The 15,863-nt window shown below is 31.9% G+C and overlaps 1 protein-coding gene across 1 annotated transcript in view; it reads left to right on the top strand.

Annotated features, from left to right (window-relative positions):
• Positions 1-15,619, top strand: part of LOC129220914 (hemicentin-2-like) — a 210,181-nt gene extending 194,562 nt beyond the window's left edge. Inside the window, exons 11-14 of the mRNA XM_054855349.1 lie at positions 5,119-5,391; positions 8,019-8,153; positions 9,347-9,504; positions 15,157-15,619. Of these exons, the coding sequence (XP_054711324.1) occupies positions 5,119-5,391; positions 8,019-8,153; positions 9,347-9,504; positions 15,157-15,345 (755 nt within the window). The 3' untranslated portion in view covers positions 15,346-15,619. The remainder of the gene's footprint in view (positions 1-5,118; positions 5,392-8,018; positions 8,154-9,346; positions 9,505-15,156) is intronic.
• The last annotated feature ends 244 nt before the right edge of the window (positions 15,620-15,863 follow it).

The following is a 15,863-nucleotide window of genomic DNA, read 5'->3' as shown; positions in this document are numbered from 1 at the left end:
ATCATATAAAAATAAAATTGAAAACTTCCCTATTAACAAGGCTATTGAAAAAATAATTGATTAATTCCTGACACTGTCAATCAGTAATCATATTTTTTAACTAAAATGCGTGAACTTCCTTTGAAAACCTAAATGCAATCCTTTGAAACCTAAAATATTTTGCGAAATAAACAAATAATCTGCAACTACATTGTTCATCGCCGAATTCGCCAAGCGACTCTCAAATGAAAAAGGTATATCAATTAACATTCGCACAATGAATTTAACAAAAATAATAACAGCGCAATAACCGAAGCAAGAATTCACCGGTTCCACAATTCGAACGCAAACGTATACCGAAGATGACGTCACTGCTGAAACAAAAATCAAGTTTAGTCTTGAAAAGTGGCTCAATTAGGATAGCAATTAGAATAGTTTATATCTCCTGTTCTAATTAATTGAGAGAAATGGAACAAACATCATCTTGTTTGGAAAGGAAAGCTCTTTCCAACAACATATAATGTTACGGGATGGGGGGATTTATTATTCCCTAATTAGGCAAAAAACGTGAAATTTCAGCTTGATTAGTTAATTATGAAAAAACTAACTAGAAAGTTAGAATTCGGGCTTCGAAGTGCCCGATTCGGGATGCGTTCGAATTTTTACCAAGTTGCTATAGATGCTATGGGATCTTCTGGCCATCGGGTACAAACAAAGAAACACCGTCACCTTTTAATATATATAGATGAACTCTGATTTATGTTTATCTGAAATTGAAAGCAACTTTTTCTTTTAAATAGTAATTGCACTTATGTTCTGAAAGTTTTGATGCAAAACAATACATGTCTTTTGCATTGAATCCCTCGTGGTAGGTTAGTAAAATACTTTAAATAACATAGTAAGCTTTTCTGATGAGGGCAATATTAATCGAAGTAATACAAAACTCGCTTCTAACTTTAAGCTTGTTTTAAAAAGCTGTTTTAAAATGTGTTTTGATCTTTAATAAAATATAGCTATAGCAATAAAAACTTAAAAAAATAAATAAATAAATAAAAAACGTGCAATGACTCAATCATAGGATCAGGACATATTGCTCCTTTTCTATCAGAATATAAACGATATGCCGAATGAAAACCATTTTTCATTGCTTCGGGGGTTGCATCATTTTTCTTCGCTTCCTGTATAAACACTGTTTATTTGAAAATTTGTTGATCATCTATTGTTGTTACAGAGACTAAAAAAAACATTCGTGCAGTTACTTAGTACTCAGCTTTATACCACTAACTAAGTATTTTTCTTATATCTTTATACTTAATGCATTAAGTGTGACCTTAATTATTTTCGAAGTATCAACGAAATACTTTATTGAAAAGTAAAAATTCCAAAAGAATATTTTTCTCAAAGTGAGAGAGTTCTTAACAGTTTTCCTTTCAAAAAAAAAAGAGAAAAAATACATCTTTTTGTTGCATAATAATACGAATCTACGCGTGCAATAATTTTTCTCTAAACACAAGTCCTTTCCTGAAGTTCTTTAACACTTTGGAAGTTTTATTATAGTTCAACTGGAAACCAAATATTTCCTTACATGAAATACACAAGCCAGCTCAGTCAAATCCAGCCGAGGATTGCAATTTCGTGCTTATTAGCACTCATCAGCCCGGCATAGGAAGCGACTGAGCTGGAGGTGGAAAACCTCTTAAGGAAGCCTAGAGTGCCAAACAAACTGGTAGCTAATACAGAATTAGCACTGACCAGACGATCAGGGGTGATCATACGGTGTATTTCATGTATTTCTGCCTTAGCCCTGGCTGTAGGGCGGTAACTTACTGAATACAAATATTTCCTTATTCCTGATAATAGAAACTTACTAGTTGAGAATGTAGTTAATGGCTATATGCAAACAAATAAGATTATTACATTAACGGTTGCCTTAAAACAATAATCCTAGACTGAACTGCTCAGCACCTAACGTGCCAAGCGACCACGCTAGCTGAACACAGCCCTTTTTTGAGTGAAGTGGGTGTTTTTTCTTTGGCAATAATAAATGTTTCTCCAAACAGACAAAAATGTGTAAAATTACATAAACAGCAGCTTTCAAATCTTTATATATTAAGAGCTGCGTTGCACGGCTTTGCCCGGACTACCTTGAGAATAAAAATTGTGTCAAATGACATATTATTAACAATCAGGCTTAAAAAAAAAAACACCATGCAAAATTACCCTTCCAAACAATGACGACACATATTAAGATACGTTTAAGAAATTAAAATGCGAAAGATGGATTTTAAATATCATTTATTTTACATATATATAAAATAAAAATTCAACTATAATGAAAAATTAAAAAAGAAACCCTTTGAATACGTAAAACATATTTACTACGTAAAGCATGACTTTTTCCTGTGCAACATGCATAGTTAATTCCATATAGTCCTTATTTTTCTCCTGCTACATACCTTTAAGCTATTCTGACCCAAAGAGTCTAGCTAAGAATGTGTACAGAGAATGTTATTGACTGCATAGACAAAAATACGTCAACATTGCTAAGTAAAATCGAAATTCAACTAAAATAGTTCCCCCCCCCCGAATGCTTGCAATACGCCAAGCACATCTACTACGTAAAGTACAAATTCACCAAGTAAATTCGTACCTAAACATTTCTTTCCTAGAAAAACATCAGTACCGTATTTAATATTGACCTTAATTTTTTCCCCACTGCTTACCCTTTAGCATGGTCTCGTGCAATAAATAAACATTTGCCAAAAGATTAGAATGAATGGTATATTTCATTCAGGAAAGCTGTCTTAAATACTAGACCTCCTTAGGTATATATATTAAGAATATGTATAATATTTATCTTTAAGGTGCTTAGGTAGCTTTTAAATATCAGATAAGCAAATTTTGAAGCATGTTCATATTAAACCAGCCTTCATAACTCCAAATTTAGTTAAATCGTCGTGTGTGTGTTAGTTATTAGCAACGTGATAATTAAACTTGACCAGCAAACCAATGTAACCGATACCGATATAGAGAAAACACTGATCATTAATAACATCAAGTAGGGGAGGGTGGTCCAAAGCGGGTAGGTTTTCGAAGAACTTTCGAAAATTGCAGTTTTTGGACTTTTATCGCAACAATTTCAGTTTTATTTCCTAGCAGGGCTCTTGAACTTCAAAATAAAAAGTTATTTTTGTATTATTTCAAACCCAATATTTATTTCTCATCAAACTTCACAGACATTCAAAAAACCCGCTATGCCCTACCAGGGGGCCCAAAGCGGGTAAGCTTAAGAATTGTGATTTGTTACATTTTCCAATAAAATATGAAATTATAAATGATTAAATTAGCTGACTAGCTACCTGCCATTATAAAAAATAAATAAATAAATGAAACAGTTGAACTTATACAATTTAAAGTCAGCATATTTGTTGATAAAACATAAAAAACTAACTGGTTTAATTAATAGACTATTTAATTGATATCCTAAAAAATAACTTTTTAAAGTTAGAATTTCTATTTCAATATTTCTTTGCCCGATACGCTTTGTCCGCAGGCAGGTTTTTTTATTTCACTAATTATAATCTTAAATTTAAAAAAGAAACGAACGAATTGACTATCATAGTTGGTAGGTGGATGGTGTCAGAATAACGTAATATAATTGACATTAAAAAAAAAAAAAAATCTGGTCTTCGACGAATCACAAGTTACAAAATTTCTTTTTTTTTAGAAATGTATAATTTTTTTAATTTTAAGCATGGTTGCGCCATGCCGCTTTTCTGCTGCTTCGCTAAGACTGATAAATACTCGGGGAGTTCATGTAAACACGACATACGTATGCATCGCTGCTTAAACACCATGGGGGGGGGAGGGGCATACAAAGGTCTACCCGCTTTTGGCAACACTCCCCTATACATAAAAGGCTGTAACTTAAATGAATAAAAATAAATTCATTATAACAGCATTACACTTTAGCTTTCTACTGACTTTTAAAAGCTCCGAACATGACACAACCCACAACCGATCCCATTTTTAATCACACCTTTTCAAAAGCAATTATATTGTCCGCATACATTTACCAGAGGTTTTATTCATTTTTTAGCGCTTGTTAATTGGTTTCCACACACAAAAATCGTCAACTTTTAAAAATTATTTTATGTGTATAACATAAACCTCAAAACAAGGTGGGGAAAAAAATATATATATTTTTTTTGACTTTTTTTTTATACGGACATTCGTAATATATAAGGAACATTGTTAAGCGATCTACTAGCGTCCTGTTAAGTTAGAAGATCGATGCGTTATGTAGGTTGCAATCTATTAAGGGCAGGACGTTGGGTCCATATATCAGGAGCTGGCTTGACACATGGCAGATGATGGGTCGAGTTACTGATATGGCTTTTGTTGCTTCACTGCTGATGTACCCGTTTATGGGACAAAAAAATAAATAGTTTGTTTCCGAAAGAGACTGAACTGTCGGTTTTCTCTGTTGAACGTGCTTTCGGAGAAATTGGATGTGTCTCAGTTTCATAACTCGATGTACCATTCTATTATTAATGTTATTTTTTCTATACCCAATTAACATCTTTCAAGTTCACCATTAAAATGTATTTGTTTTTAAATTAAAGTTTATTATATATTTTAAGTAAAGTAAAACCACCAAGAGTTGACATTGCACTACTAGTTAACAGTTATTAAGAAATAATAAAACTAACAAGAAACATGTTTAAAGTTTGCAAAAAATTAGAAATTTATAAAACGACGTTTAGTTTTACTGTGCCTACTTGATCAGATTATTCTTAGCCGATATTTTGATGCCTATTCATCTTGAATGTTAAAAAAAATGAAAAATATATCATCCATCAAAATAAACTACTGTACAACACTTGCAATTTTTCTTTGTGGCATATTGTATTGCATACTCCTCAATTACGCTAAAGATAACCTCGTCTCCCTATTAAATTGAAGAAATTAACGAAGTAGGCAGATATACAAAGATATTGTGTGAAACCTTAAAAAGAAACTCTTACTTAAATGTACAATAGCCATATAATTTGGTGCATGTTTATGTATAATATATGAAATACTAATCAGTGGATGAGATTTTATGAAATGCTACAAACAGATTGTATTCTTTTTTAGACAAACCAGAATGTAAAGTGAGTAAAAGCAGTAACGAAGACGGTGCACCAGTCCTGGTATGCAAGGCAGATGGATTCCCTACAAAAATCAACTTCACGTGGAGCAAAGATAATGAAACCTTAGATGATGAATATGAAATGATGGATAGCGAAAACGATGATTTTAGCATCTACATTCTACCAGAATCTGGTGATAGATATGGATTGTACGTTTGTGTCGCCATCAATGACGTTGGCGAGTCTGAAGCATGCTTCATCACGATTTCTGGACCAGGTGAGGTTTTCTAGCGCAATGATTAATATCCAGACATAACAGCAAATGCTTTTCGGTAACAAAAACTACATTTTTACGTGATTTTTTCGATAGATATTATTTGATGGATTTTGTAAAACAAAATTGAGGAAATAGTTACTGGGGAATTTTGAGTTGTTGGGTAACAGCAGTAGTCACAGACATGCTTAAGGCATCACTCTCAGGTTAAGTCAGTTTTCTGAGCCTTTTAACGCATTTATACTTTTAAAACTTTTTTTCTGTCATGCAAAAACATATCATATAACGTTTGGCTGCTTATGGTGATTCTGATTTAGTTAGTTCTATTTTTATTTGCTCAATTTCAAAAAAAAAAAAAAAAAATCCCAACTTCCAGTAACAGACACCGAAACATCTGATGATAACCCAGTATTAGACAGGATGAGGAAAGGAGGAGCAATAGACAATATTAACTTTTTCTCTTCAAAACGTGCAAAATTTCTTTTTTTCATTTTTAGAACAGCAGCCTTATGAAAGTCAAACGAACATGAAACACCAGCTGACCTCGTGGTTCGTAACATTTCACTATTGCCTTGTAAATACCAAATGGCTCATGAAATTCATTCTGATAACACTAGATGGCTGCGTCGTATTCATGGGCCACAGCAGCATCAGTTTTACCCGCTAAAGGCTTATTATTTAAATCCAAACTTATGACGGCCTGTTACTGGTGACCTTACCCTATGTTTACTTAATTTAATTTCCTGTCATTTCAAAAAGACATTCGCCTTTGCTTACAGTGCGAAAAAAACCAAAGACGAAAAGTAAATGAAGCATTTTAATTGGAAAATAAACACTCAGAAACGTTATATGTACCAGTTAAATATTTCGTTAAAGTAATAGTATATTGATGTTTGTAAAATACATAATCCGCTGAATGCAGATCACATGCATATTCATAGATACACCATATCGTCGGCATCATGCTAAACTAACGAATGTGAAAATTGGCACTTTTCAGGAGAGCCAAAACAATATTATTTTTTTTCCACTTGACGCGTTTAGTTATTATCAATGTTTTAATTTTTAAATATCGTGAAGTGTAAAAACCATCGTTTGAAGTAGTTATAACCAGTAAGCTGGGGTATTGGGTACTACGGCATGCCACTTAAAATTTGAAATAACTCGATTAACGATTTTTCATTTGTTAGTTTAGCATAGTGCTGACGATATGACCAAAATAATTGGGACGTTTCCTAAAATTAACATTTTTACAGGTTTTTTTTCCAGAAATAAGATCCCTACTTTTATGTAAGTTTTGTCACAAAGAAGTTAACTTGCATAAAAATTCAAGCATACAAGAAAATACATGAAATCACCACCAGCTCAGTCATTCCAGCCGAGGACTGCAGTTTCGTGTTCATTAGCACTCATCAGCACGGCATAAGAAGTGACTGAGCTGGAATTGGAAAACCTCTTAAGGAAGCCAAGAGTGCAAAACAAACTGGTAGCTAATACAGAATTAGCAGTGACCAGACGAGTGACCGAAGCAAAGGTTCGGTTCAACTCGAAGATTGAAGGCAAGGCATGGAATTTTCAATAAGAAAAGCTTAATACTTAAATTGAAATAAAAATATTGAAAATTTAATAGAATATAAACGTTAAAAGCAAGTTATTTTTCACTGTATAGGTGCAAGAAACAAAAACATAACTTTCCTTATTTTACATTCAAGTAGATAGTGATATTCGAAGGAAAATTTTTACTAGAATATTTTGAATTTTGAAAAATGTTGGCGATGTTAGTTTATTACGATAGCTGATAAAATTTAATTTTTGTCATATTTCTTGCCACACATTTGAGTGAGTTAAATTACGGCTAAAATGATCTAATTTTATTACATTTAATGCATTAAAACTATAATTAATGTACTAAATATTATTGCATTTCAATTTATATATTACGAAATGACTTTGCAGTTGGATACAAAATAATGGATCAATAAAATGTAGACCTCCTCTTTCAAAATTCATCTTTAAATTTTGTGAAAATAAATGCTTAAAAATCATTTCAACTACTTTAAAACTTTTCGAGAGTCGATATTTAGTTATTTTACTGTCATTCAAAATTTATAGCCTATTTATTCCAACCGCATTATTTCTATCATTGTTTTGGAGTCAATGATATTAGTGAATGAAATAAAATTCTCCCTGGTGATATATTTTATTTGACATTGATTAATGACTTTTAGATAATTGCCTTGTTATATTACTTTTTGACTTTTCCTTCCGCTTGGAATATTTAGAAAGCGTTTGTCCTGCTGAGTATTCAATTTTTTTTTCTTATTTTAATGCTCGACTTTTCTTGTGTCCAAGTTGTTCCTAAAGTTCTTAAAAGATCATGAATGCAAAGTGGGAAATTAAAATATTTAAATAAAGGTTTATCTTCGTTTTAAATTACTATTTCAGCGATGAAAAAACTGAATGGTATTAATGCATGTTTAAATGTAACTGAAAATGTCATGTACTCTACAAAAGAAATACGAACTTAAAAGTGAAGCTTATATTACTTGAAACATGTTTTACAACAACTTAGAAAATTTCATTTTTTCAACAGTAAATGTGTCATATCTAGCAATATTTCTCTTTAACAGATTTGGCAGGCTGGCACGCTGAATTTGGCGACAAGAATGTGCTAGTGATTGCGGCGGTAATAGGCAGCATAGCAATCCTTTTCGTTTTAGCCATCATTATCATCATTCTCATAATGCGAAAAAGGCGATCCAGAAGTAAGGAAAGATTTTTTTTTTCTTTTTAAGCTTAGCTCTATCATTATACTAAACCTATGCCACTTTATATAATTGTATGATTTAGCTCAATGATTAAATTATTCTAAACACCTGTGTTGCAGCATTGTGTACATATTCAAACTCAATAATATGTCAAATATTTAACATCAAACCATAGTTTTCAATTTTTAAGTTTTATTTTTTGAACATAACTACACTATATTGCATGAAATGGAACTCGGTTGTGGTTTTAGTTAACGTTTTTAACCCGTAACAGGGGAGGTGAAAAAGTAGGACGTAGCAGGGGACGTGAAGTCTCAGAGACCGCTCTACTTTCAATTTTTTAAAATATTCTTTGCACTTTTGTTAGCACAGGGGAAAATATTATTAAATTTTGAACTAAAATATACCCTTTCCGAGGAAATTTAACAAATGCCTAAAGATTTTTCGAAATAAATCATATGCTGCAGTAAATAAATTATTGTTCGTAATAAAAATAAATCTATTATCAATTAATGATTTTATTTTAGTTGTTTAATATATGCAGGACATTTTAATACCAGAAAATTGATTATATCACATTACGGGAAAATTTTGAAAGCCCTTTAACTATTAGTATTTCACGTCGTATTTCCAGGAATTTTTCAACCTTTATTGTCCTTAGAACATCATTGCATAACTTTTGCAAACATTTCAAACAATTCTCAACCTCATCTAGAATATTTCGCATTTCTTCCGCATAACGCGGATAATATAAATGAACACAGTCGTAACGTGGTTGGATGAACTTTTGAGCGGTTAGTGAGACAGCACCTTCCCTGTTAAGGGTTAAACGGACCTATGTTGATCCATTCTAAAAGTATTATTTGCTTTATTTAATGTTGTTATAAACAGAAAAATGATTTTTAAAAAAAATATTTCTTTCGGTGCATTTCTAATTCTGATATCTAGCTTTTTATCTTTCATACGCATTTCTTAACATTTTGAGACATATTTTTAGTGTCAGTTTTTATACCCGTGGCATCAGAGTTAATATCGCATCTAAAGCAAGTAATTAAGAAAGATTTTTACTACTGTTAGTTTTATAAATACTGATATCATATTTTTAGTTTTCAGTATCTTAATTTAATAGTGTTTTAAATTTTAAATAGTAATTATTAATGAAACATTTGATTGATGTTATTTTAACGCAGATTTTGGAAGCCCTGGCAAAGCTCCTCTAGGGGGCACGGGAGACAGCCTTTATCAAAACGTAAGTGGGGCTCCCACAGATCCCAAACAAAATGGACCAGCTGGTGCTGAAACAGAAGGAAATGTGATGTACGAAAATATGCCATTCCACCGCCAGGGGGTAAATACATTCTATCTTTAACTGCTTGTGTTTTAGTTTGTATGATTTAAATCGCATGAACATTACACAAGGTTTATTCTGTGTTGTAACTAACATTGATATTTTACTTTCATTTGCTCCGACAACGAAAAAAATGCGAGGTATATATTAGTACACATTAATGAAAATTTTTTCAATAAGTTAAATTATAAATAGGCATACCATTAAAACTGTACTGTCTACTTAAATAAAACAAAGAAAAGTTATTGCATAATTAAGTACAAATTGGTAATATTTCTAAAAACACTTTAAATAAGAGTAAAATTTTAGTGTTTGTTGTACATAGAAACATGCTTTTTTCACTGTTCGAAATACGTTCACATAAGTTTTGTTTCCTTTTTGTGAAGTTTCTTTCAAGACAAAGAAAACTGAGTAGCCTTTATTTGCTTACTTTTTACGTAGCAATGTTTAATTGCATGTATAATGAAAGCATGAACACAAAATTAATTCATGTGTTACGTACGTGCGTGCAACAATGTCATTTCGACGTAATAACAATTATTTTTAATACTCAAACACTAAGTTTTTCGTAGAAATTGTAAAATATAAAAAATGTAACTTTAAACATATTTTTTCATCAAATCTTTTTTTTTTAAATCTAGTTTTATCAAATGCAATAAAATCAAAGTATGGAGAAAAAAAAAGCTTGTATAATCTATGTTTTTTATTGAAAAGTTGAAATCATTTTTCCAGCTTTTTTTGACTAACTATCATTTGACTATTTATTTTTCTCAATTTCACAAAAAAAGGACCATTTTTTATTACGGTATAAATATATAAACAACTTATTCCACAAGTTTTAACACTTCGAAAATGTAGTGCATTTAAATAATTGACTAACCGCATGAGCATGCTTTATGTTCTGTTTTTTGCCTGTGTCCACAGCCCGTGCCTTTCCCAAGCGCCCGAACGCGCCAGTCGCTTCCAGCGGACTTTTCTCGTGCCTACCAGAATGTGCTCTACTGCAGGCAAGAGTGGAATCCGCAGTGGAACAGCAGCGGAAGTGCGGATCAGAGGCGGATAGGAAGCGGAAAAGGCAGGGAGCCGTGTCCACAGCACGGGATCATTGTCCCTGAATCTCCGGAGTGGGTGGAACCCGCTCCGAGAGAAAATGGGGGAAATTCACAGGTGTGTGTCAAAACAGTTTAGAATCCACTCTGAAAACTTCTAACTCCTCTATGCTGGAACTGTTCCTCATTGTTGGTCCATAATTCTGCCCCAAATTAGTTCCTACATTTGAATACTTTAGTACTGTTGTAGAACTTGATGGTTGTATGTATTAGGTATTTTGTTTTGCCGAGATGTCCGGATCAACCAAAAGCATTTACTTGACAAGTTTCCCTTCCTAACCTTTTCAAATCAATGCCAAATTAATTTCGAAAATCTAGGGTTTGCATATTCTTTAACCACGCCCTGTTTGGAAAGAACTCTTTGACCAATAAACGAATAGAACTAGCTTCTAGATAATGAATCACATGCTCATTAGAAAACAGATTTGTCTTGTATACTGGTGGTAGAGTCTTTTCAAAATGGGGCGTGGCTTAAAAGTTGTGAATTAGGGATTTTTTAAATCAATTTCGCACTGATTTAGGGAAAAATGAAGGGAACGATTAATCAGTACATATTGCTAATATGTAGTGCAACTTCTGAAATATCTAAAAATTGTTCAAGCAGAGTCAAAAAAAAAAAACATCATTATAAATAATCAGTGCAAAAGTATTTAAATGTAGAGCCTAATTAAGAACGGAAGGACAATCTCAGTAATACAATTTTACACACTCTAATAAAAGGTTAATTATTTGTTTCGTTGAGGACATCAAAAATGGAGCAATTTATATAAAAAGAAAAAAGAACAAATTTTTATTTTTATATTAAAGTCATCCTTTAGTAACACTTCTCTATCACAATGGATAGTAACACATCTTATTCAGGATACCTTTGAAATCATTTGACACAAAACAGCTTGTTTATTTTGCGTTTTTTGGACAAGTGGTCTCCAAATTGTCAACTTTTCACTACTCCCCTTTGGCACTGGGTTTCGAATTCTCAAACAGTAAACATGAACTTGAAGTGTTTACATATATAGATTTAAGTATCTATGCATAGATACAAATCTTGAAATAACAAAATAACCCCACGTTTTTCTATTACAATTCCTGCACCTCTCTAAATGTTACAACTGTTATTCTTTAGGACATAAATAATGCTTTATGACAAAAAGAAGTAAAATAAAATCAACTTAAGTATCTTTTTTCTTTGCTATAAAATACTTTTTAAAAAATAATAAAGAATAAGCTACCATTTTCCTAACACCTAGTGTTTTCGCATGTTCTTTGATTTTATTTTTTTACGCGTAACTCTTTTGATAATATAAAATGCAATGAACCTTTCAAACAAGAAATAAATAATTAAAAACAAACATTGTAGCTTAGATTAAAATGATGTTTTTCTGCTTAAATTTTATTTATAAGTGTTACAAAAATAAATTTTTCAAAGGAAAAAAGAAATACTTTTGTCCTGAAGAGTAAAATAAAATATTACAAGGGGGAATTTATAGAGAACTGCCTACGCATTTTGGTGTTAGAAGAAACCCAATTTTTAATGCAGAAAAGGTGAGCTTATAATAAAAGATAGCGGATAAGAGCTTCTATGTTTATCAGATTTCCGGAATTTGTTTCACAGAAGTGTTTTTAGCTACTATTTTTGCATAATTTCAAACATGTAGAGTTAATACATTTTTTGGTAAAATTATTTGAGTATGTCAGATCTTTTAATGTATTCAGTTTTTAAGATAATGAAGAAAATAAAAATCACACAATTAAATATATTTTTCCCACATGAAACTTCTTTAATTTTGTTCGATAATGTATCCATTGAAAACTTTTATGGACATAGAAAAAACATTGTTGGGCAACTTGAATATCACAAAATCTTCAAAAATGTGTTTTTTTTTTCTTTGTAAACTAGGATGCGTATTTTAAAAGTAAAAACAAACCATTTGCATGCTTAAAGTGTCTTTAAGATTTCGAAGTAGAATAATAACATGAAATATCTGCATAAGTTGCTCAATAGGTCGGCGTTCAAAATTTAACTTTTTTTTCTGTGTCAATATTTTCATTCCATTGTACTAATCGTTCAAACTTACGAACTTAAGAGAGAAAAAAATCCTCGGAATGTTTTACAGTAGTTTGATTTTACAAATATGTTTACACTAAAATAATATATTGCTACATCCTTTTATAAGATGAATATGTATACCATCAGTTATCCATACATATCGTGAAGTAAAACTCTCTAAAAGAAAATTACGTTTTTGTTTTATAGTGTGAATTAGTTAGCATTGATCGTAATTGTTTTTCAAAAATCTTGTTTACAAAAAAAAAAAAGAAAGAAAGAAAAAAAAAGATGCTTTAAAGATAATGATTTACATTTACTAATAGCATGCCTGCATGTGTTTTATGCTGTTTGAATTATGTTTGTATTTCTTAGAAGGATTATAACATAGTTGTTTGCCTATTAATATTGCATCTTTTGCTTGCGTTTGCATGTTCCAGAAGTGTTCTAATCCGTCTGGCATGGTATATGCCGATTTGGCGTTACCTTATCACAGAAGCCCGCCAATCACCAAAGAAGTCACCAAATATGCGACGCTGAAGTTCACATCTGAAGCAGCTAAAGGTAAGATTAAATGTGCTGTATGATGTCGACAATCAGCAGCAGCTTTTAAACTACCTAATCGCTAAGTATTATTTGAAAGTATCAGGTTTTGAATGGAAACAAATCCCTATGACAACAACAACAAAAAAATATTAAACTACTGCAAAACTAGTCTTTACACTCCATTGGAAGACTTAGTCAAACTTTTTCGGCTACACATACTGAGGACATCGCTTACTACTCGTGAATTGACTATAAAGACGTAACACTGAAACACTGAAAAAAATACGACACCCACACACACACGCATACGACTTAAAAATAACGGAAAAGCGTAGATACGCAAACGAAGTAACGAACAGAAATAAACATAATATTATAAGCATAATTAAGTTGCTTCTTTGTCAGTGGGAGAGAGCAGCATACCCTAATGGAAGTTTCACAGGTTTCGGAACGCGTCGCGAGTCAGCAAGTAAACAAGGTAAAAAAAAAACATTTCTTGATATATTATAAAGCTAATGCTGTAGTAAATACAAAACTAATGTTCTTTAAAGCAATTTAAAATAAATTTTGAAAAAAAAAAAGACAAAATTGTATTAATTAAAAAAGTAATTAACATAGTCACAATGCTAGTTTATTAAAATGTCTCCAAGATACGTTTTGAATCGCAACGTCCCCACCCATACTTGTAAGACCAAAGGAGGGTAAAATCAAATACATATGAAAACTTTTATTTCACTCCACGAGTTACATGTATTTAGAAGTCGAATTCGTTCGTACTCCAGCATTTGTAAAAGTTTCAGTATAAACAACATCGGTCTTTCTGTTGTCTTAGTATCATTAACGATCAGGCCAGTCTGTACGGGTACACAAATTTCAACATCCAACTAAAATTGTTCCATTTACTTAAGCAATCAGTTATCATACAGGGTATTTTCATGATCGTGCGTCCGAGTGGTTAGGAACGATACCGGTGCTACTTCTTTTGAAAAAGTATGATGCACTACTTTAAAGGGAAACTGTTGTTAAAAAATATATTAGCAAAGAAACGTAACGCATGGTTGTTGAAATTGTCATAGTTGTTGCAGATTTTGTAGAACTTATTTAGTTGTACGATGATGATGCTGCGGAAAACTAGTTTATGCGGATTCTTAAACCAGTAAGTCATGGAGAAAGTTTTGCAATTAATGTTTATTTTGTCATATAGATCCAAAATAAAAACATTGTTCTCGTTACCTAAACCAATGTCCAAAAATATGACGCTGTTTTCATCTTCATCTCTTTAATTTAGGTATACAAAAGCAGGCTAAACTTTATTTTTATGTTCCTCAGTGAAGTCAGAATTTAATGTCGTCGATGTAGCGAAAAGTTTTCAAACTCTTATTAGAGTTGATGATAAAAAAAATAGAAAAAGTTTGCAGCGCTATACTAGAATAATTTGTACTCATACCAATGCCGTGGGTTTGTCTGTAAATATTTAGAGGGTAATATTTACAGACGTATCTGTAAATAGCAAAAATGTTATGACATGTCATAGACGTAGCTAATAAATTTTAATTAAATTGGATGTTTATTAAAGAAATAAATAAACGTTTCATTTCACTTTTTTTTACTATATTTTCAAAGTATTGTTAAATGCATGTTGCCAAAGAAAAAAAAACGAACTAATTATGATTTTGGTTTGAGGGTTTAATAAAACCATAGACACTTTAAATATGGAATATAGACATAATAAATGGTACGATTTCAAGTTTTTATAATTTCATTTTAGTTTATCAAAAATTTAAATTGTGCTTTGGGAAATGTTTTAAAGTGTTGAATCAGGCAAACATTTCTCAAAATTCATGATAGGGGAAAATATCCAGAAATTAAGCTCTAAATCCAACAAATTACAAATAAAATGCAATATTTAAATAGTTATATGTTTTCATTCATGAATTCGATTTTCCTCTACAGCCATATCGACCGGACAGCAGTGACGAAATGGTTTACGCCGATTTATATGATGATGTAAAATCGGGAAAGGTCCCGGATCCTAGAATGAAGCCTCCTCTTCCTCCGAAGGGCATTGGCAAGAAGCCAAAGGAGCCTCCACTGCCTCCCAAGACCAAAAAGGGAGGCTTTTTCGATTCCATTGGTATCTGAGAAAATGAACCGACTGATCAACAAGTGTTAAGGGTTCCTTCAACAAGCTTCTGTCAAAGAGGGGACTCAGATGCTACAGCAGACGATTATGTGAAAGTGAATGCTTACTATACAATGGCACTTTGTTCATCATTTGTCGAAGGAGGAATCGGACAGATTCTGTCCTTGAGACTTGAACTTCAATATTGTTTCGTTTGAAGTATTTTGTGTTCAAGCCAAATGGTTTCGCATTCCATTTGCCAGAGTCGTTTTCTTGAGGTTTGAGATGTTGCTCCATTACATCTAAAAAGCGGTATGGAATTTAATGATAATTTCCGTACTTGGTGCAGGAGATTTTTATGACTGTTGTAAATGATATTCCTATGAGTGGGAAGTATTTGATATTCTGTAAGGAAATTAAGCTTTGAATTCGTATTTGTTTTCTGGTCATAGCAAGCAGTAATTCTTCTTTGACAAGAAAACAAACAGTTCTCATTTTCATCGAAGCTGGGCTTCGTATACATTTCATGTACGATTTT

Source organism: Uloborus diversus, chromosome 4 (assembly GCF_026930045.1).
Source record: "Uloborus diversus isolate 005 chromosome 4, Udiv.v.3.1, whole genome shotgun sequence".
Classification (NCBI taxonomy): Eukaryota; Metazoa; Arthropoda; class Arachnida; order Araneae; family Uloboridae; genus Uloborus; species Uloborus diversus.
This window is presented reverse-complemented; position numbering and strand designations above follow the sequence as displayed.